Consider the following 21,708-nt stretch of genomic DNA (forward strand, 5'->3'; position numbering starts at 1 on the left):
AATAATAGCTAATAATATAACTAATATAGCTAATAATTAACCAAATAATATAATACTTAAGAAGGTGTTTATATATCTAAATAATTATTAAATTTTTGGTAACTTTTTATCATGATATATTAAATATTAATACAAGACCAATCAAATGAGAGTGATTAATATTTTCAATGAAATATTATTTATTTATATTATCTACATAGTTTTATCTTGTTAATTATATTCTACAAAGTATTATATTTTTTTCTAAATTTTTTGTTTAATTTTTCTTTTCTTCTTCTTTATAAATTAACTTTAATTGATCGGCTTCCTTACTTTTTATTAAATGAAACAATTTAAAATTCATTATAATATTTTCTGAAACAAATTAATATAACATTTAGACATTTATAATATATAATTATCTTATATTTTTATTATTCAATTATTTTTATTTTTAAATTTAAATATAAAAAGTAAATATAAGATATATGTTTATAAACAGATTAAAATAAATATAACTTCTAGGATAATTTAATAAATATAATGTAAATAATGTAAATTTACTTTAAGGATATTATATTATCATTTTTATTCTAAATGTATATACTCACCAACTATTTGTTTATCTAGTTTATATATTTCAGATATTTTTTCTACAGAATATTCAGTTGGATTTTCCGAATGCATACTGATAAAATGCATTACATTTTGTAAAGTGCATTTATCGTCAGTAACCATAAGTGTTTCACAATACTCATTATTGTTTAAGGGGGATCCATTACTATCTTGTGGTAATGATTCTGCTGAAATCATTTCTTCTTTAGGTGTACTCTAAGAGTAAAAAGAAAATTGGCTCATTTCAATACTTATAAGCATAAAATTATATCAATAAAAAACAAATATACCTTCAGATCTATAGACTGAACATAAACATTCTTTAAATATTCATGTAATTGAGGATCCTTTTGATAGTGAACCTTCATAAAATCAGGTTTTACTAAAACAAAATACATAGTATTATTAAATATTAAAAAATGTTATAATTTATTAATACTTTTAACTAAAAATTAAATCAAAGCTCAAATATAATACTGTCACATACTTTATAACCTTAAAAATTATAATTGAATACTTGTTATTGTTTTACTTTTGACCTTAACTAGAATATTGAAATAATCGTTTTAATGAAGAATATTTGTATTTCACAAAACAGAATTAGAAATATCCCAAAACAAGCTTACCTTTATTTACAATTTCTATTTGCTTCTTTACTGATGGATATTGAGGAGAAGGTGTTGGTTTCTCTTTTGAAATAACACGTTCTGCGCGATTTTCAATATTAAATGTACGAATTGGTCGCAAAAGAAGAGAGTACACTTTTCCCATTTTATTATTTCCTAGCACAATAAAAATGAAAACTTAATAAATACCTCTAAAAGTATAATTTGAATTACATTTTGTTTTCCATTATAGAAAATTGAAATTATTATCTATTATAAAAACTGTATTCTACATACTGATGCTGATTATATGATTAACATTACTAAACTTAAACTCAATACCGTCACCTCAATATGATAATATCACTTTATTAAACTAAAGCCCACATTTTAATTATTAAATTGTACAAGAAAATATTTATTTTATATTATAAAAATATTATTAAAATCAAACACTTAAAAATTGTTCCAAACACGTTATTCTCGTAATCACATGAATTATAAAAGTAGTAATATACTGTTCAAATAACCCAAATTTAAATAAAAACTTTTTATTACTGAAATATGTTTTGTATTCTTTAAATTTTAATTGATGACAAACATTCATCATGTCTTTTAAATAAATAAAATTTACAAACATTAATATTACACATTTTACACATTTTGCAATAAAAGAAAATATTTTTAGGAAAATTTATAAAACCCTAAATGCAATTGGTGAAAATGAAAACTTAGAAATTTTATTAATATGTTAGGACACTCTGAGAAAGAATTATCGTATAATTTAATTTTTGTTTAATCATTCATAATTTAATAATATCTTATTCATATATTAACTATAAAGTAAAAAGTAAAACATAATTTTAGAAATGCTTACTAGATATTCAATCAAAAGACAAATTCGGAGATCAAAATTTTGTAGATTTACGAATACAATCACGCGCCATTAGTGGAGGGAGTTTCAGAACGTCCAGTAAAATTAGTTGAAGGTTCTTGGGAAGACGCGCTGAAAAGAAAAGTACCGTATGTGTCAACAATTTTATAATACAACAGCTGAATGTGATAATTCTTATAAAATATGAAAATAATAGTTTAACATTTATCTATAACCCACCATCATAATAGTTCTCGTGCGGAAATAAATAGAACATACTACGTATTCAACAGCTTACGCGTAACCGCCAAAATTATAGACAGAAACGCCATCTTGTGCAAAGATGTTGACATTTTACTAAATTAAGAAAAATTACATGATTCCTATTTATTCGAGTCCAACGACTCGATTTGAAGATTTATAAATGATAAAAATGCTAACTTCATATATTAATTGACACATCAACCAGTTTTATTATTATAAGGTGATAATTATATTATTAACAAAAAATCATGTTAACGAAGTAGCTCGTGCTTAGCTTTGTGTTTACAAACATAACACTTTGAACCTTTTTAACGAATTTTATTAATGTGATACTAATTTATTTTCAGAAGTGCATATAACAGAAATTAAAAATGTTTTACGCACATTTCGTATTGGCCAAGAAGGGCCCATTAGCACGTATATGGTTAGCTGCTCATTGGGATAAAAAATTAACAAAAGCGCACGTATTTGAAACAAATATTGAAAAATCAGTAGATGGTATATTACAGCCGAAGGTACTTATAAAATTCACGTATTTTATGTTTATTTCTTATTTCTATTAATATATATAAATTCATATATTTTTTAACTCTCTTGTGACTTAAAACATACATACCTTTAAATTTTTAATTAATATCTTGAATATATACATTTAGAGAAATCTTTTTTATATAATCTTATCTCGTAGAAAAGAATATTTTTCTATTGTAATATTTTATTTATACTAATCATCTTGGAAATTTTAATAATAAAAGTGGTTTTTTTTATATTATACTTAGCAATTATATTTTTGTAATTATATAAGTTAGAAACGTACGATTATTATATATATATAATTTTCTATGAAAAAACATTTTAATATATCTATTAAACATTGTATATGATTCCTTTTTTTATTTCATTATATTAATATAGGTAAAAATGGCTTTAAGAACATCTGGACATTTATTATTGGGGGTAGTACGAATATATTCAAGAAAGGCTAAGTATCTTTTAGCAGACTGTAATGAAGCTTTCGTTAAAATAAAAATGGCCTTTAGGCCTGGTATGGTAGATTTACCCGAAGAGCACAGAGAAGCTGCTGTAACAGCAATAACATTACCTGAAGTATTTCATGATTTTGATACAGCAATGCCAGAATTAAAGTAAATAGATAAAAATTAAATAAACTTTGTGATCTAATTTGTTTTATATACATTGTTATTTTATACTAATATTTTATTATAGAGATGTTGACATTGAAGCACAATTTAGTTTAAATCAGTCACGAGCAGAAGAAATCACAATGAGAGAAGATTATGGTAGTTTAGCTTTAGTTACACATGATCAAGGATTTGGTGATATGAGTTTTGATGCAGAGCCTCCAGATTTATTGAGACATGCTGGTACCGTAGAACCATCATTAGACCAAGTATGTTTTTATTGCCAATGTTTTGTCCAGATATATATTAAAATTGCTTATGAAAAATAAAATCAATGTTAATTTTTTAGACTCATATGTTGTTTACCGATGGACCGGGAATTGAAGCTGCTTTAGAACAAAAAGAAAAAGAACCAGTGCCAGGTCCATCAGTAACAGCACAAGCTATGGATATAGATATGCCAATTAGAGATGATGGTTTTGGTGGTCATCTTGGACAAGATATAATATGTAAGCAATCTAAATTAATACAAATGGAAAGATAATGATATTTAGTAAACAATTTTCAATATACATTATTCTATTATCATTAAATATATATCACTTTTACTTTTCGTTATTTAGCTGGTGGTTTGTTCGAGGGTGGTTTATTTGATGAAGCACCAATGGGTGAAGTACCTGTACCTGAAGTTAGTGCGGTTACAGAAGCACAAGAACCAGGTGTAGTTCCTGGAGGTCCACCATCGGTCCATGATGAATCTGAAGAAGAAATGGGAGAACGTTTTGGAGGTCCACCATCTCCCATGGGTGGAATGAGGTAATGAATGATTATGCAAATAAATTTTAAGATAAATTTTATATTACATATGAAACTTATATTACACAAATTTATATGTATCATATAAATTAAATATAATATTTTTCGTGTAGTACTGATGAATCTAGACCCGTTTCTCCAGCTGCACCTGGTGAAGAACTTGAGGGTAGAATAAGTGTTGCAAGTCGTCGTTTCACTCCTGCTCCACCAACTATTCCTGAAGAACGTCCAATGGAAGCTATTGAAGAAGCTCCGCCTCTACAGGATCAAACTACATTGTTACATGATGAAGAAGAAAGCTTTGCTCTTGCACCAGTTGATGCATCTGCTTTGAAAGGTTGATTATATTATAAATTGTATAATTTTTGTTGTTATAATATAACTTAAATAATATTAATAGGATTTACAAAAGCAAAACGCAAGCGTAAGCTCATTGTGGATGAAGTAAAAAATATTTCTGGTGAAGAAATGAAAGCACAATTATCAGATACTAGTGATATTATTACAACATTGGATTTGGCACCACCCACTAAAAGATTAATGCATTGGAAAGAAACTGGTGGAGTTGAAAAATTGTTTGCTTTACCAGGGAGACCAATACCAGCACGTGTATTATTTAAGGTAAGTTAAAGGTTTATTACTTATAATACATACTTAAAAAGTATATATCTCTCAGTATACAAAAATATAATTTAGTAAAAAATAATGCTTTATTTTTTAACAATATAGAATTATCAACGACATTTAACTAGTAAGTCTTATGATCATGAGGACTTCGGGCGTTTAGTAGGAGAAGAAGAAGGTATGTCTTTAGAACAAATGAGAGAACCTGCAGAACCTGATGCATATGAACAAAGTATCCTTAGTAAACGCATGGCTCGTAAACGGAAAGCACCAGCAGATGAAGAGGTAGGTTTGCTGATGTTGATGAAGAAGTTTCCCTTCCTTCTTTCCTTTCTTTCTTAATTATTATTGATCAAATTTTACGAACAGTTGTAAAAATCTTTGTTGACATATTCTATTTTCATTTTTAGACAAGGCCACCACCTCCAGCACCAGCACCTCCTTCAATAGAAGTTGCTCCTGAAGCAGTGGACGTTCCTAACACAATTCCACAACCAAGTCTTCCCTCTGCAGAATCACCAATACCTCCACCTGAAGTATCTTTACCAACAGAATCGGTATCCGAAATTAGTAGCATAGTGCCTTCTGTTGAAGAAGCAGAAATGGTTCCTGTACCTCCTGAAGCACCTTTACTGCCTTCAGAAATCCCTGAAATTCCTCCTACTGAAGCTATTATTACATCTGAAGAACCAGTTGTTCCATCTGCTCCAGTAGAACCAGAAATTACGCCTACACCACCCGTTGAAATGCCTCAGATGGAAAATATGGGCTATGATCAGGTAATTTTTATTTTTTGTATATACAAATATATAGTACTACTCTTTTATAAGTAATAATGGATTTATATATATATGTACACGTGTGTGTGCGTGTGTGTGTATAATAGACACAACCTCAAGTACCCTATATTGGGTATGATGAACATCCTCCACCACCTCACACACCTGCTGTATCAGAAAGAGGACCAGCAACACCATGGAATCATGAAGATTATGAATTCCCTCCATCTGTAGGACCTGTATGTTTAAAAATCATTTATGTTAAAATATAGGTTCAACGAAACAGATATATAGTATAATTCTCCTATTTTTACAGCAAGAAGAACAACAATTAGACGAAACTTATGAACAATTTGAAGAACGAGTTCTTAACAAAAGAGCATCACATATGTATCATGTCATTAAAAGTAAACTAGATACCAAAGATAGACTGACACTGTCGGAAATGGCATATAAAAATAATCGCAAGCAGGTTTGTATTTGAAAATGTAAATTAATAAAAATGATGTAACTTGTATTATCATAAATTATAAAATTAATTTGTTTTTTATCTATATTATGAATTAATTTTTAGGTTGCGCAAAAATTTTACACATTGTTAGTTCTGAAAAAATTTCAAGTATTAGAACTTAATCAAGAGTACCCATATGCTGAAATTGTAGTCAGTAAAGGACCAAAATTCGAGACCCCTGCATTATAAAAATATTGGGTATTTCTTATCTTACATTTATTGTTAAAAATGACGGAAAAAGAGGATTATAGCTATTTTTAACCGTACATAAAATAAGCGATTTATCTAAATTCTTTTGAAAGATAAATTGTAAAATAATATATAAATCTATTGTAACTTGGAATATCTGCGTAAGATAAAAGAATTTTGTAAATCATGTTTTAAACTCCTGATTAAGGAATGTATACGTTTTGTATAAACCAGAGCAAAATTATTTTGGACCATCTGCATTTTTATTGTGATAAAAAAAATTCAATTAAAAGTATGCAAACTTACTATTAATAAAAATGTATGTTTTACATTGGCAAGAAATCAATTGTCTTCATTAAATTCATTATCGATCCGAACAGGGTTTGTATATAATATTAATACGTAGTAAAAATATATTTTATATCTTAATATTTACAAGGAATTTCTTGAGTCTATATTGCAGGATGGTCCAAAATTACTAATAATTGTACAAGATAATTTATGAAATTTGATAAAGAAGATTTTGTTAAAAATGTCATGAAATGAGATTATGTATGGCTTAAATCTATGTATTATTCTCAAATTTTTCACATTTAAAAATATTGAAAAAGGTTACAATGATTCTTTTCTTTTTTTTTCTCTCTTTTTCTCTGTTTATTAGTGTACTTACACATTATTTGCTATTGTAAACAATTATTAATGGAAGAATCAAGGGAATGTTTTATGGATAATGCTTTTATGTATTGCAATCATACTTTAGGATCAACATTGTGATTAAGTTATTTTCAGATTTATATAAATATTAATTACTATATTTTTGTGTACACTTTGCATAATCTGTATAGTTATTTTTTCATATAAATTACTACAAATTTACGACCCACTATAATTTATATTTACACTATGAATAACATTCCAAAGAGCATTGATTTAACAGTCACGCCTTTCTGTTTCACTTTTTTATAGCATAATTTCTTTATTATTCTTTCAAGAAACGTATTAATTATATAAAAAATTAAAAATTGTTTGATCCCTACTATTTTCTTAAAGAAAATAGTGTTATGATTTGTAATTTAATTATTCGACCATAAAGAATGTTCAATAATTTATTGTTATATATATGTATACCAGATTCATGGAATACAAGTGTTAAATGATATTTTAAAAAAGTGCTATATTTTATCAAATTGACATGTCAAAAATTTCTCAAAAACAATCATACAACATTGTAAATATACATACACAATAAACATAAACTCTCATTACACACGTAACGGCATTAAAAGTCACACAAAGATCGACTGCTATACCATCTATTTGAAATGCCTGATTGTAAATAGTTCCATAATTTACTAATCAATATACATCTGTTTATAAAATAAAAAAGAATTTCTGAAATATTTTCTTTAAAATTTGAACCCTAAAGTACATATCATATAATACTTAAAAATATTAATCCATTATTTTCCATTAATAAACTGTTACATATATCAAAATTTATTAAATTAATTAAAAAAACTAATATTAACGTTAAGCACTTTTTTCTTCAATGATACGCGCGACGTGTATATGTACACGTAATAAGACTATGTTTATGCATTAAATATTTTTTTATAGCAGGTGTATTCATTGTATTAAATATATTTAAAATTGTTACTTTAGGTTAAAAAATTTTCGTTCCAATACCCTTTGTATCTAGTTTTTTAAAAATTACAATTTAAATAACCAATGACATTATATTCAATACCTTAAAATTCCTGAATTTTTTAAATGTTATATATATTAAAAAGTTAATATAACAAATATCGCACACAATAATAGATCTCATTGATAGATCCAACAATAATAGGTCTCATTTTGCTTTAGTATGTTCTCGAATTATTATTAAAAGCATAAAGTATATGTACAACACTTTTATATGTAAAAGCTTTACTTTATTTATTATCAGCAAAATTCATTCATGAGAAAGCATGAAATCTAATACAAATTTAACATATGAATATTAATGTTAGATTGTAATGTTTTTTTTAATGCTAAGTTATGAAATAGTATTCATAATAAAAAAATAACTTAATTTTGCCAACAGAACAAATCATATTGAAAAAGAGATGGATAAATGCATTTTAAATTCTCTTCTAATTCTCTTCTAATTCTCCTGATTCCATTGCGTCGTGGTATGATTTATCCTTTGTACGTTCAGGATCTAGTTTAATCATATCATCGATTCTAAGAATGGTTATCGCTGCTTCGGTAGCAAATTTCAAAGATTTTATTTTTGAAATTGCTGGTTCCAATACACCAGCTTGTTTGTTATTTTTAATAGTACCTTCAAGTAAATCTAAACCAACCCTATAAAATAATATTAATGTGATATTTTATTTCCATTAAAATATGTAAAATATGTAGTACTTATTAAAAATCATTACCATTTTAGATCTGCAAGATCTACTTTTGTTTGACTGGAATTATGATAAGCACGTAGTTTAGCAACAAGATCAGTTGCATCCTGTGCGGCATTGACTGCTAACGTCTTCGGTATAACCAGTAATGATCTTGCAAATTCAGCAATAGCTAATTGTTCTCGAGAACTCTGAAAATTTAAATATTTAAGCATAAATAAAATTTAATCAAGTGTAACATCAGAAAGATATAAACTTACTAGTGATGTAGCAAAATTTTCCAAATATATTGAAAGTGCTGCTTCGACACAACCTCCTCCTGCAACCACACTTTTACTTTCTAAAACTCGTTTTACTGCACATAATGCATCGTGCACAGATCGCTCCATCTCATCACAATAATAATCATTTGGCCCTCGTAATATCATAGAACTTGCTGTCCTTGTTTTGGGTCTGTTACAGATAATATAAACTTAATGTTAAGAGTAATTGTCTTTACTCTTATACAAAAAATGGAAAAAACGAACCCCTTAATCAGAATAAGTTCATCATCACATATTACTTCTTGTACTACTTCTGCAGCTTCCCCAAGAAAACTACTATCAAAACTTTCTTCTCCTTCCATATTAGTTAAAGAAGTAAGAAATTGTGCACCTGTTGCTTTTGCAATTCTTTTCAAATCTGCCTTTTTGCATCTACGAACTGCCATTGCTTTAGCTTCTATAAAATACTAAACAAATATGAAAAATTATATGAATTGCCAATCTATAAATAAATAAATAAATAAATTTTTTATATAATATTATAATCTTTATATAACTTAAATATACCTTTAAACAGAGATCATCAATTCCGCCAGATACAAGAACGACATTTGTCCCTGCTGCAAGAATTTTTTGAATACGTTCTTTTGTAATATCTGCTTCCCGTTGTCGCACTGCTTCTAATTTTTCAGGATTTGTAATTAGTACCTCAACACCTAATTTCATTTTTGTCTTTTGCAAAGAAAAATCTAGACATGCAATCTTTGCATTCACTATTCTTTTAGACATGGCTTGAGAAGCTACAGTACAATTCAGTGCATAGCCCTGCACTAATATGGACTCTCTAACACTTTTTCCATGAGCTTTTAAAACATTAACTGCTTTCACAGGATATAGGAATCCTCCTTTTCCATCATTAACTTTTATTGCATTTGCAGCATCCACAACCATGTTACCAAAAAAGTCAGCATCACTATTAATTTCTTAAGGAAATAATGATAACAATAACGATATTAATATAAACAATAAAATGCATACATTATAACTTATATAACCAAATAGAAATAAGGATACGCTCCAATAATTTTACTGGACATAGAAGTTTTTGCTACATTAACTAAACAATCTCTTCCAAGCTCTTCTACCCCAACTGTTAAATGCTCTTGAATGTATTTACAGGCTTCCCTATAACATAAATGATATTTATATATATCAATTCTCTGCATTGCTTTAATTCATAACTTAAAAATACTTTTCAACTTTTTTAAATAATTTGACAATTACTTGCAAGCAAGTCTGTAACCACTAATTACAGATGTTGGATGAATCTTCTGTTTTACAAGTTCATCAGCATTTTTTAATAATTCAGCTGCAATTATTACCTATTTAAATAAAATTCTGTTAGAAATTTATTTAAATTTATTTAAATATAAAATATTAAATAAATAAACTTACAACTGATGTAGTTCCATCTCCAACTTCTTCATCTTGTAGTTGAGCTAATTCTACTAGAACTCTTGCAGCTGGATGTTCAACTTCAAGTAAACGTAAAATAGTTGCTCCATCATTAGTAACAGTAACATCCTAAATTAATGCAACATATAAGGTATGGATGCATGAAATAATATGATAGATTTTTATATAGGTATATCATTATATGATACGTTTATATTAATGTATAATATACTTCATAAAAATGTTTACATACACCAATGTCATCTACAAGCATTTTATCTAAGCCAACAGGACCCAGAGAACTCTTCACTATATTAGCAACTGCACAAGCAGCCATGACTAAAAAAAACAGAAAATAGAATAACTGTACTTGATACACAGGATTTATGTTATTTCAATAAAATATATATCACAAATATAATGTATAAATGAAATAACTAATACTTAAATTTTAACTTTTATGTTACTATAAGCAGAAATATAAATCCAAAGATATTTTTATATATAATGTTATACATATATCGTAAACCTACTGAAAAATTATATTTGTTAATATGAATTATTTTATATTAATATTTTTATGTTTCAGAAAGTAAGAAAACCGTCGTAAAAATTAAATAAAAAGCTTTTACCAAAAATTCGTATTTGTGCAAATATTGAATAAATTGTATAACCACATTTTCGTATAATAACCAATGCTATACCATTTTGTGTTCTTACAGGAGCTCCAGATTGTCGAACACCACCAACAACTAAAGGACTAGCTACTGTCGACATTTTGTAATATTTTTTCACTTTTGTATAATATTATAATTGAACGACAGTCAAAATTTTAGTTGCCGACAAAACTAATGCCATAAAACGTCTGCGTGTGATTGCTACTGATGATGATGGTCAGTGACGCCTATCGCAGTTATTTCCTTTTACGTACAGGAGTAATATCATTTTTCATTGGTTAGATTCACGTATCAATATTTAATTGGTCACAGAATTGTAGATATAAAAATCTTTTCTATTATATTCTAGAAACATTTTTGTCAGTATATATTTAATATCCACTATAAATAATAAAAATAGAATGATATATCAATACATTTAAAATAAATGTTTAAAATGATTTTATAAATTTCTTGGAAAATCATTTGAATATGTTTAGTGTTACAATCAAATAATATAAAATTTTATATCAAACTGTCAAGTTATAGATTAAAATGTATAATTTACATATTTTAAATATTATTATACTATTAATATTAATTGTAGTGAATGAATAAAACAGATATAAAAATATTATTCATTATTGTGTTACTAAATGTCAAATTCTGTTTTTATAGGTACAATGTGTGAAAGTTGGTAATAATTTGTAACCAAATAATGTAATATAATAGAAGGTTAGTAAAATGTTTAGTAATAAATATTTATTCTTTATTTTAGATAACATGATGTTATATCACTTTATTACGTTATATCAATAACACGTTATTGACAATTTCTTTAAACTAAAATTAAAAAATTCGTGATTGAACATTATAACCTGCTTAAATAAGAAATAAGTAATACATTATTATACTTTAAATAAATACATTTTAGATATGACACTCTTAACGCAATTCTTTAATTGCTCTTTAAAGAAGACTAACTCTCTTGTCAACAGCACTGCTACTAATTTAGGTTTGTAGAAAATAAACATATTTTTATTTTTAATCTTCAATATTTTTCCTAATACAAAAGTAATAAATACTTTAAATTTATATAAAATGGGTGCTTTTTATTTGTGTACTATTCTTTTCAATTTTTATAAATTAACAATTTTTTAATAGTTTGTGTGAGATACGCATCAAAGAAAGCTGGTGGCAGTACACATAACTCACCTGGTAATCGAAAACCAAAACATAGAGGATGGCGAGTACAAGATGGACATTATGTTCAAGAATCTACAATGTTAGCTACACAACTTAGACTTAGATTTCATCCAGGATTATATGTAAGTATAATGATACTTTTTGAAGAATATTTCTTTATGAATGAAAATAACTATGTTCAAATATTTTTATTTGAATATGTGTTATTTGTTTCACAGGTTGGTTTTGGTAAAAATGGTACATTATATGCTTTAGAAAAAGGAAAAGTAGTAGTTACCTGTGAAAAGATTAAGCCAAACATGTCTCGCTCATGGGTTAAAATGAACTATGCAGGTAGAGAAAGCAGTGTTATATATAAAAAATATTTTAATGTTATTCCTGAACCACAACACAATAAATTTGTATTAGTTGATACTCTTTAAATCAACATTTTTTTTTATTGTATTTTGGATTTTAGATGTAAGTCAAAAATATAATAATAAAAACAAAATTGTTATTTTGCTTCTTTCATAAAATTAATTATATATATTACTCTAGTATTTTTAAACATTTTCAAATGCAGCACTTTCTGCCCACTGAAATGATTGGTATCTTATAATGTCTTGATCTTTAGAAAGAAAAGCATATACTTGTGTCTTTCGAACATGGCAAGCAATTCGACACTGGGCTGAAAGGTCAGTTATTGGAATTTCTTCATTTTTATCTTTGCATAAAATTATAAATTGAGAATGGAACATAATAGGATCTCCTACAAAAAGTACAAATAATTAAAATGATTATTTCATTCAGTTACCAATATATAAATAATATATATTTCGTATTACCAGGATATGCTAAAAAGTCTCCTCCAAATTTTTCTCCATTTGTTACATAATATCCTCTTTCCCATAAATCTTTATAAGTTTTATATCGAAGTTGTTGTTTGTAATTGGATGGATATTTCCATTCTACAATTTCTGCATCTTCCTCATATGTCCATGGGTACACTGAAAACATATTTCTATAAGATACCTACAGAATAAAAATAAATATTTTAAATATAATTATGCTGCTGTTGTAGTGTACTACATTACTTTGTTTCGTATCATTTCTTTTTACTTCATAATATTTTTTTCTTTCGTAATATTTATATTTTTTTTTTTTATTTCATAATATTTCTTTCCTTACCTGTATGAGTTTGAATTAGAGCTTCACTTTTATCTAGTTTGGGTAATTTTGCCATTTCTTCTACTAATAAATCTTGTTTATTTATTTCTATATTATTTAGTGCTGCCTGAACTTTCGAGTCCAATGATTTTCTTGCTTTTTTCTTTCTTGTGTCAATTCCAAGTATTTTTCGCTTTTTTCCTTCTATAATTCTGTCCATCATACCAATCACCTATTTGTTATTTTTATTAAATTGTAAAGTTTTAATACAATATTAATATATTTATAAATAATGTTTTTTCAATAACCTGTTTTTGTCTTTCATTCCTTAAGCATTTTTCTTGTTCTGCATATAATGTATTTCTATATTCTTCAAAAGCTTGTTTTAAAGAATCAGATGGTGGTTTTTGAAAACATGAATATTGTATAAGTCGTGCAATATTTTTTTCAAGCAAAAGAGATACTTCTTCTGGCTGTAAAAGTAATGGAAGACCCAAAAGTATATCTTGCCTAGGTTTCTTTGGTAGGCAACCTATGAGCTCACCAGTTATTCGATAATCCTTTCGAAGTTTCAACCAATCTAGAAACAAAATAAAAGTTTACATTAATACATTAATTACAGAAATAAGATTTTTACTTACATACTTTACATACTTTTATCTTAAAAATAATAATAAGACTCTTACCTTCTGCACTCCATACAAAGACATTGTTCCTTGATGAAATTAAATCTATCATTTTTAAAATATTAAAGTTTTGAAATTTTTACAAAAGTGTTTTGCAATTACAATTATTGTAAATATATTTATTTTATATCCACTATTAAAAATTACACTTTGTACGCTATTATAATCAAAATTCTTGTTTATTAACCAATCAAATTAGATATTAAATGCAGATCCCCATACATTAACAACTTCTTAGGAACTTTTGGGATTAATAAACGAAAAAATTCTATTTAGATATTGTATAACTGTATATAATATAATATTATTAAAATATACAGATTATGTTTAAATATTGTTTATCATGATATTATATTCAATTTATTTCATATGCACTATTGTAAATGGTTTTATGAGTTCCTTGATAATATTGATATTTATATATCAATTATCATATTTATGATTAGAGAAAATATTTAGTTATTTATAAAATGGTTAAAATTTTTATAGTTTACTTCATTAATGTTTTAGATCACATTACGATGTTAAACATAGCAAAAATATTTTAATTCAACAGATGTCGCTATTCATCATTTCTGAATAATTATTTCAGGTAGAAGGGGAAGGAAGAGGATTGTCGAACATCTGTCACCAAGCGAAGGCTACGTCCGTTTTAGTCCCAAAAACCGCAATACCGTCATGGCACCCGGTTTTATAATTTTTTAAAGAACGTTCAATATATTTGTAATCGGAGTCGCGTGGAAACGGTGGTTTTTTTTTCTACTCGAACGTTTGTTCATATTTGGTGAGTGATTAAATGATACTGATTATCGTTGTTTACCAATTGCGTAATGAACAAATAAACCGAAATTGAAGGGCAAGCCCTTCAATTGAAGAACTGTCTACTTTCGTGACTAACCTTTAAGTTCAAACGTGCATTCTTCTGTTTTTTCGTATTAGACTTACGTATTTTAATAATGCGTTTTGTGCAGATGTAAAACCTGTTTTGGTTATATATTTATTTTGAATAATATTTATCTTCGTTGAAATACGTTTTTTAATTTTTTACTAATTATGATATAATTAACAGTTACATAGATATTAAATAGAGGTATACCTTTCTTATAATTGTTTACTCAAATATTTGAATAGTATCATTTTTAGATGAAACATACGATGTTACTTTATTAATATTTATTAATAAAACTAACTTTTTTATGTTTTTCATTACTCTGAAATGTTATAGAAATATAATATTTTGTATACTTCTTTTTTCAAGATATAATACAAAAGTAATGATATTTATTTATTACTACAGTATTGGAAACATGAGTTCAGGTAGACCAATCAAATGTGTGGTAGTAGGAGATGGAACAGTAGGAAAAACATGTATGTTAATATCATATACAACAGATAGTTTTCCAGGAGAATATGTTCCCACAGTGTAAGTATTAGATTTGTCTAAATTAAAACATTCTTTGATTGTCTATTATAATAGAAATAAAACTTGTGATGTAATTAGAAGTTATTTAGGAAAACTTTATTTATCTTTCATTTTTGTACTTATTCCTATAATAATTACATATAGAATATCCTTTTAATGCTTACAGAATTTAATTCACTCTACATTATATTTTTACAGTATTCTTTAAATCCTAAGATGTTTGTAAATCTTATTTAAAAAAAAACTTCAAATATAATTGTAGTTCTTTTTATTATACGTCTTAAAATCTTGATTTCATTTAATATTTAATTCTTTAAGCATAAGTGTTATTATTGTACACAGGTTTGATAATTATTCAGCACCTATGGTTGTGGATGGAATACCTGTTAGTCTAGGACTTTGGGACACTGCAGGTCAAGAAGATTATGACAGGCTTCGTCCACTTTCATATCCACAGACTGATGTTTTTCTAATTTGTTTCTCAGTAACAAGTCCTTCATCCTTTGAAAATGTTACCAGTAAGTGGTATCCAGAGATAAAACATCACTGCCCAGATGCTCCAATGATACTTGTTGGAACTAAAATAGACTTACGAGATGATCGTGAGACACTTACTGCCTTAGCTGAACAAGGTCTTAGTGCTATAAAACGCGAACAAGGACAAAAATTGGCAAATAAGGTTAGAATAATTGTTTTTAATTTTATTAAATAAATTTACAAAAATAAATAACAATTTTTTAATAGAGGCCTAATTTCAAATATATTCTATAGATCCGTGCAGTGAAATATATGGAGTGTTCTGCACTCACACAACGTGGTCTAAAACAAGTGTTTGATGAAGCAGTTCGTGCTGTTTTAAGACCTGAACCTCAAAAACGCAGACAGAGAAGATGCATTATGTTATAAACAATAAATATTCAAGTTTCAATATAGGTAAAACCACATATAAACTGACAGACTGAAATTAATTTTCTCACAAACAAAAGGAACAAAATATGAATGTTTTTAAAAAAAGGTAAAAACCATACACATTAATGAATTTTTCTGGCAGCTGTAATTTACTGCATCATAAATGAAGTACAATTTGCAGCTTGTGTTTTTCTTCTTTTTTTTATGTATATACAAGCTGTAAGACTAATATAAGACTAGAGATTTAACAAGAAAATTTGATACCATTATAATTTTTAGCTAGTACTTAATATATAATCAAGTAAAAGTAATTACAAATTTGTGTCAAAATAGTGGATTCAACTTAATTTTATTCATTAATGTACTAGTCATGTACTAATGTACAGAATCCTATTATTTGCCATTATTTTTTGTTTTCATAAAATAACAATGTTATTCATTTTAATATACTGTTTTAATTAATGTCGAGACAAAAGTAACGTATTACAACAATTTAGAATGTTGATTCTTTAAACTTTGATCAAAAAAAGCTGCCAGATTTCTAAATTTTTATACCTATGATAGTAAAAACATTCATTTAGTATACACATATGATAGGTATAACGATCAATATACTAACAATTTTTATAAAATGTAAAATAGCATTATAGAATTATTTAAACAGACAGTGCCATAGCAACGAAGAAAAAATCAAATCAATGAAACGAACATTTTTTATGTCAGTTCTAGACAATATATGTATGTATTTTTTAAATCTCATATTAGAAAACATAAAAAAGGATGTAAAGGAATTGAAGAATTTCATAATAAGAAATATTTTGTATTTATCTTAAAATTTTTGATAAATATTACAATTGTAATATTTCTTTATACTTTATCAGACAAATACATTGTGCATAAAATACTGCCAATAAATATTCATATACGTTCTGTGCATAGCAAATATAATAGCTTTATATGGCACATTTTATTGTCTAGAATTTGAACATTTTTCTTATGAGTACATAATACAAAACACATCATAATGTATTATGTACATATTGATATTTATTTTATTTTGGATATATATTGAGTAATCATACTCTAAGAAAAATTTATTAGAAGAATACTTTAGACTATTTTTTATCAAAAATTGTATTTTTGTTGTTGCATGTGGCAGATACAATTTTGCAGATTGTTACACTGGTGCAATCTGATTAACGAAAGGCTCTAAATTATTTTTCATAAAAACTAAAGAGTGCATTGTGAAAAGAATAATCAAAATATATATTGAATTATGTAAGAAAATATGATACCAGTAAAAACATATGGTGCAAAGTATGCCTATAATACAGAAAACATAGCACAACTTACTTTAAAGAGTGACTATGACAGTTTTAATCTTACGTTACTATTTTTATGAAATTCATTTACATCAATTTTCATATTTGGGAAATTAGTGTCACATTTATAAGAACGAATATATTGTATAGAACAAATATTCTTTTTTCACTTCTATGGGTAAAATTATTTACACATTCATATTTAATTTATTACTATGAATTTTTTTCTTATTATACTGTAACATAGTTCGTTTATGTTTTATAATATTATAACATTATTTCGATAAATATTACATGCTCTCTATAATAGAACTTAATAAAAAAATAGTGTGATGATGACTAACTGATATTCCACCACTTGTGAACATGCTATTTTTTTATATTTGGAAGAAAGCTTAGAGTATTGAAAAATAGGACATGTGTGCCATATGCTTTCAAATTTATAGAACAAATATTGAATTTCATACCTTATTTTTATTTGTACTCAATGTGCATTTCAAACGAATTAAAGATACTTCACATATTTAAAAAGAAAAAAATTCCTAGTGTAAGTGAGGATGAACTAAGAATGAGGCATATTAATGCTTGTTAAGTGTACATACTGTAGCATAGTGATAACATGCTCTAAATTTCAATCTAACTTTAAAAATACTATAACCTTTCTCCTTTTTTGATATATTTCAGTATGTACACAACCTATTATTAACATAATTACTCATGTGATTGAAGTATAGAGTGTGTCAAAATGTTTGCAGTAAGCTTTTTTACACTTTGTTATGTGCTATGATCTTGATCAACACACTTATTTTTGGTATCTTTTGCAATATTTTATAAATGTATGTTTTAGTTAACAGTACATTTGTAGTTTCTGCATAAAACAATTATTTCTCTGATACTTTAAAAAGCACAATTGAAGACATTATCACTACTACTAATATTGTTCTACTACAGACTTAAGTCTAGGAATTTTTTATATTATGTACATACGTACATAAACAATACATTTATTATACAAAATAATCAAATATTAGCAGCGTGTTATATAGTAATTGTACGTAAAGTTTGCATTTATTGTAAGTAGTGCATTTATTTTACGTTTATTATTAAAGATAAAGTTTACTACACAAAAATTAATTGAAAATAAGACTAAAACAAAGCACAATTTTTAAAATAATATTTAAATGGTATTTAATTTTTAAGATTAATACGAGGAATTTTTTTGCAGTATTATAATGTAAATAAAAATTTTAATCTATTACTCCAAAATTTACTACTTGAACCTGAAATTTTTCTTGTATACTATATTTAAACTGATATATATCTACAATTTACTATAATAAGAATGATTAATTGTAGCTTCATCTTAAGTGAAAAAAAAAATTAAATTCAAGCAGCTAATATAAAATGTGCAAGTAAAATATTCTTTAATATGTATATATGATATTTCTTTTTTAGTAAATAGTATCAAAGTTGATAAATGTTTGTATTGATAACATAACTGTGTATCCATGCAGGTTGGTAAGATGAATTACACTACTTACAACTTGTGCATTTAATGAAAAGTATTTAATAATGACTTTCTCCCTTCTTTTAAAACAAGAGAGTAACAGTAAGGAATGCTACAAACCAAAGTTGAATGTTACTTTTATTGTAACACTTATAATCTTTATTACGTATTATTGCATATAAGTATAGAAGAAATGAATGTATGAAGTGTAAAAATATTCTAGTCACCAAAAATCTGATTTTATTTGTAAATGACGTATTTTATTGAAATTTATATTCGATTTACATTTTATTAATAAACATTTTTTATTGAAAAGTGGAAACAATCAAACTGAAATGATAAAATGAAGAACATGAAAGTATTGATCTAATTTAAGATATTGTCAATTTAAATAAAGCAAAATAAACCAAACCAGGAGGATAAGAAAACATTGAAATACAAATGTATGTACATGTATTAACTAAATTTAATCGTCTGTAATTTACAAACAATATTTATCTATTTTTTTTTTATTTTTGTAAAGTTTCTAATTTCTGTACTAATAAAACAGCACAGGAGATTATTATGTTAATACTTGTTTGTATAATTCAGTATAATTAATAATACTGAAAAAATTTATCCAAATTATGTTATTATATTGTATAACAATTGAACTTCCATCAATAAAATGATAATATTCATTGTATTTTCATAAATGAACTCTTTTGCTGTTAGTACAAAAGTGGATATAAAGATAAAAATTAATTTTAACTGTCCTATTTTCTTATGGGAAATTGAAATTATCGTGTTGAATAATAATCAAAATGTAACTATATAAATGCATGTTCTACATACCACTTGGAAGCATTTATTTTTATTTATGTGTATTTTAAAAAGAACTTCTTAAAATAAAGTACACAATAAGCAATGTTTAATTTTTAATTAAGATCCCCTATTTAAAGTTTAACCTTTTTTATAAATTAAAATTTTTTAAATATTATATTTAAAAAATATTGAAGTGGAAATAATTATAATGATTTAAAATACTTTTAATATGAATAAATTGAAATATTTTTAATTTGTTTCCTTTTAATCATTCTATAAACAATTTATATAAGGTGATAGTTCATTATATTTAATATTAACTTGAGATAGTAATATTTTTAATGAGAAAATAATCTAAATAAAACAATATTGTTACTAAAATATATTTAAAAACGAAGGGAGGGGGGGGGTGATTTATCTTATAAAAACACAAAGTAATAAAAGATTTCATGGGATTTGGTTATTAAAAAAATTGAATTTTAGCGTGAACAATGTATTAAATAAAAATGGAACAACACAAAAACGAACTCTAAAATAGTATTTATATTTACAAAATTTTTTAATATTTTACAACTATTAAAAAAAGACGAAACTTCTGTAATAAGAAATATTACATTGATTGAAATTCATTAATATTAAAAATTCAAAAATATATATATTTTAGATAAATTTCGATATAATAATACAGTATAAAACAAATGTGAAATTTGAAAGGAATGGAACAAAAAGAATACATCATTTTAGAAAAATTTATTACATTACAAATGATTAGATCTCTGTTTCTTATAATTTAAAATAATTTAGGTTCATTTAGTTTAAGCTATATTATTGCAAGTATACATAACCTTCAGTTCTTAAAACATATAATTTTAAATAATGTTACATAGGACAATTTTAAATATTGCACGAACAGTATGTATAAATATGAAAATATTTTATACATTGGAAAATGTACAATGGTTTAATCCTAGCTATAATTTACGTGTAAATTTTTTGTATCCTCAACAAAACCTTAATTCAACAATATTCGTAAGAGCTAAGAGTCAAGGCAAAATTTTCTCTAAGGTAAGACAATTTTATTACATTTTACAATAGTATTGTATTACACAAAATAAATGTCTTTCAATTATAAATTTAATATATATATATATTTATATATATATTTATGGTAGCATGTAACATTTCGAGATATTGTCGTTTAAAGTTTTGAACATTATTCTTCTTACTAGCATTAAATTAAATTGTATAATTTATTTTGAGATATAAAATTAATTCAATTAATAAATAAACTAGAATTTTTGGAAATTGTGATATGCAGCGTTTTTTCTCATAACTGAAAATATGACATTGATAATTGTTATTGTTTATATTTCGAATAAATTGTCAATGTATTCATTTAATTTGTTATGTTTTTTACGTTAAATTATACAAATTAGTGATAAATTTTGGTTAAACAAAAAATAAATAGTATCAATTCAAAATATTTAATCAACGTTATTTTTAGAATGCCTAAATGTTTGGGATATACAATTAA

General features: G+C 25.6%; 7 protein-coding genes across 7 annotated transcripts in view; 4 read left to right on the forward strand and 3 right to left on the reverse strand.

The window, feature by feature from the left end:
* Positions 1-256: 256 nt before the first annotated feature.
* On the reverse strand, positions 257-1,380 carry LOC108551431 (protein NDUFAF4 homolog). Its single transcript, XM_017905603.1, has 4 exons — positions 1,221-1,380; positions 885-976; positions 591-810; positions 257-354 (listed from the first exon to the last, which is right to left on the reverse strand). The coding sequence occupies exons 1-4, from the start codon at positions 1,363-1,365 to the stop codon at positions 257-259; spliced, it is 555 nt and encodes a 184-aa protein (XP_017761092.1). The 5' UTR covers positions 1,366-1,380.
* A 731-nt stretch (positions 1,381-2,111) lies between these two features.
* On the forward strand, positions 2,112-6,398 carry vtd (RAD21 cohesin complex component verthandi). The gene is made up of 13 exons (XM_017905609.1): positions 2,112-2,557; positions 2,685-2,852; positions 3,253-3,482; positions 3,565-3,748; positions 3,829-3,988; positions 4,103-4,295; positions 4,409-4,632; positions 4,696-4,916; positions 5,025-5,204; positions 5,330-5,698; positions 5,806-5,937; positions 6,015-6,170; positions 6,273-6,398. Exons 2-13 carry the CDS (start codon positions 2,709-2,711, stop codon positions 6,396-6,398), a joined length of 2,319 nt encoding a protein of 772 aa, XP_017761098.1. The 5' UTR covers positions 2,112-2,557; positions 2,685-2,708.
* A 2,095-nt stretch (positions 6,399-8,493) lies between these two features.
* CCT1 (chaperonin containing TCP1 subunit 1) lies at positions 8,494-11,430 on the reverse strand. The gene is made up of 10 exons (XM_017905610.1): positions 11,220-11,430; positions 10,769-10,854; positions 10,516-10,644; positions 10,345-10,442; positions 10,135-10,245; positions 9,628-10,033; positions 9,325-9,527; positions 9,058-9,250; positions 8,825-8,988; positions 8,494-8,747 (listed from the first exon to the last, which is right to left on the reverse strand). The coding sequence occupies exons 1-10, from the start codon at positions 11,290-11,292 to the stop codon at positions 8,534-8,536; spliced, it is 1,677 nt and encodes a 558-aa protein (XP_017761099.1). The 5' UTR covers positions 11,293-11,430; the 3' UTR covers positions 8,494-8,533.
* Positions 11,431-12,009: 579 nt separating this feature from the next.
* Positions 12,010-12,799, forward strand: mRpL27 (mitochondrial ribosomal protein L27). Its single transcript, XM_017905611.1, has 3 exons — positions 12,010-12,186; positions 12,336-12,499; positions 12,596-12,799. The coding sequence occupies exons 1-3, from the start codon at positions 12,108-12,110 to the stop codon at positions 12,797-12,799; spliced, it is 447 nt and encodes a 148-aa protein (XP_017761100.1). The 5' UTR covers positions 12,010-12,107.
* A 120-nt stretch (positions 12,800-12,919) lies between these two features.
* Positions 12,920-14,276, reverse strand: Tsen34 (tRNA splicing endonuclease subunit 34). Its single transcript, XM_017905618.1, has 5 exons — positions 14,210-14,276; positions 13,832-14,103; positions 13,545-13,755; positions 13,202-13,363; positions 12,920-13,125 (listed from the first exon to the last, which is right to left on the reverse strand). Exons 1-5 carry the CDS (start codon positions 14,259-14,261, stop codon positions 12,920-12,922), a joined length of 903 nt encoding a protein of 300 aa, XP_017761107.1. The 5' UTR covers positions 14,262-14,276.
* A 544-nt stretch (positions 14,277-14,820) lies between these two features.
* Mtl (Rac family small GTPase Mtl) lies at positions 14,821-16,581 on the forward strand. The gene is made up of 4 exons (XM_017905612.1): positions 14,821-14,993; positions 15,507-15,632; positions 15,975-16,311; positions 16,404-16,581. Exons 2-4 carry the CDS (start codon positions 15,517-15,519, stop codon positions 16,536-16,538), a joined length of 588 nt encoding a protein of 195 aa, XP_017761101.1. The 5' UTR covers positions 14,821-14,993; positions 15,507-15,516; the 3' UTR covers positions 16,539-16,581.
* Positions 16,582-21,091: 4,510 nt separating this feature from the next.
* LOC108551432 (uncharacterized) overlaps positions 21,092-21,708 on the forward strand; it is a 3,183-nt gene continuing 2,566 nt past the window's right edge. The window contains exon 1 of the mRNA XM_017905604.1: positions 21,092-21,239. Coding sequence (XP_017761093.1) covers positions 21,099-21,239 — 141 coding nt within the window. The 5' untranslated portion in view covers positions 21,092-21,098. The remainder of the gene's footprint in view (positions 21,240-21,708) is intronic.

This window comes from Eufriesea mexicana, unplaced genomic scaffold (assembly GCF_001483705.2).
Source record: "Eufriesea mexicana isolate 0111107269 unplaced genomic scaffold, ASM148370v2 scaffold4126, whole genome shotgun sequence".
NCBI classification, from domain to species: Eukaryota; Metazoa; Arthropoda; class Insecta; order Hymenoptera; family Apidae; genus Eufriesea; species Eufriesea mexicana.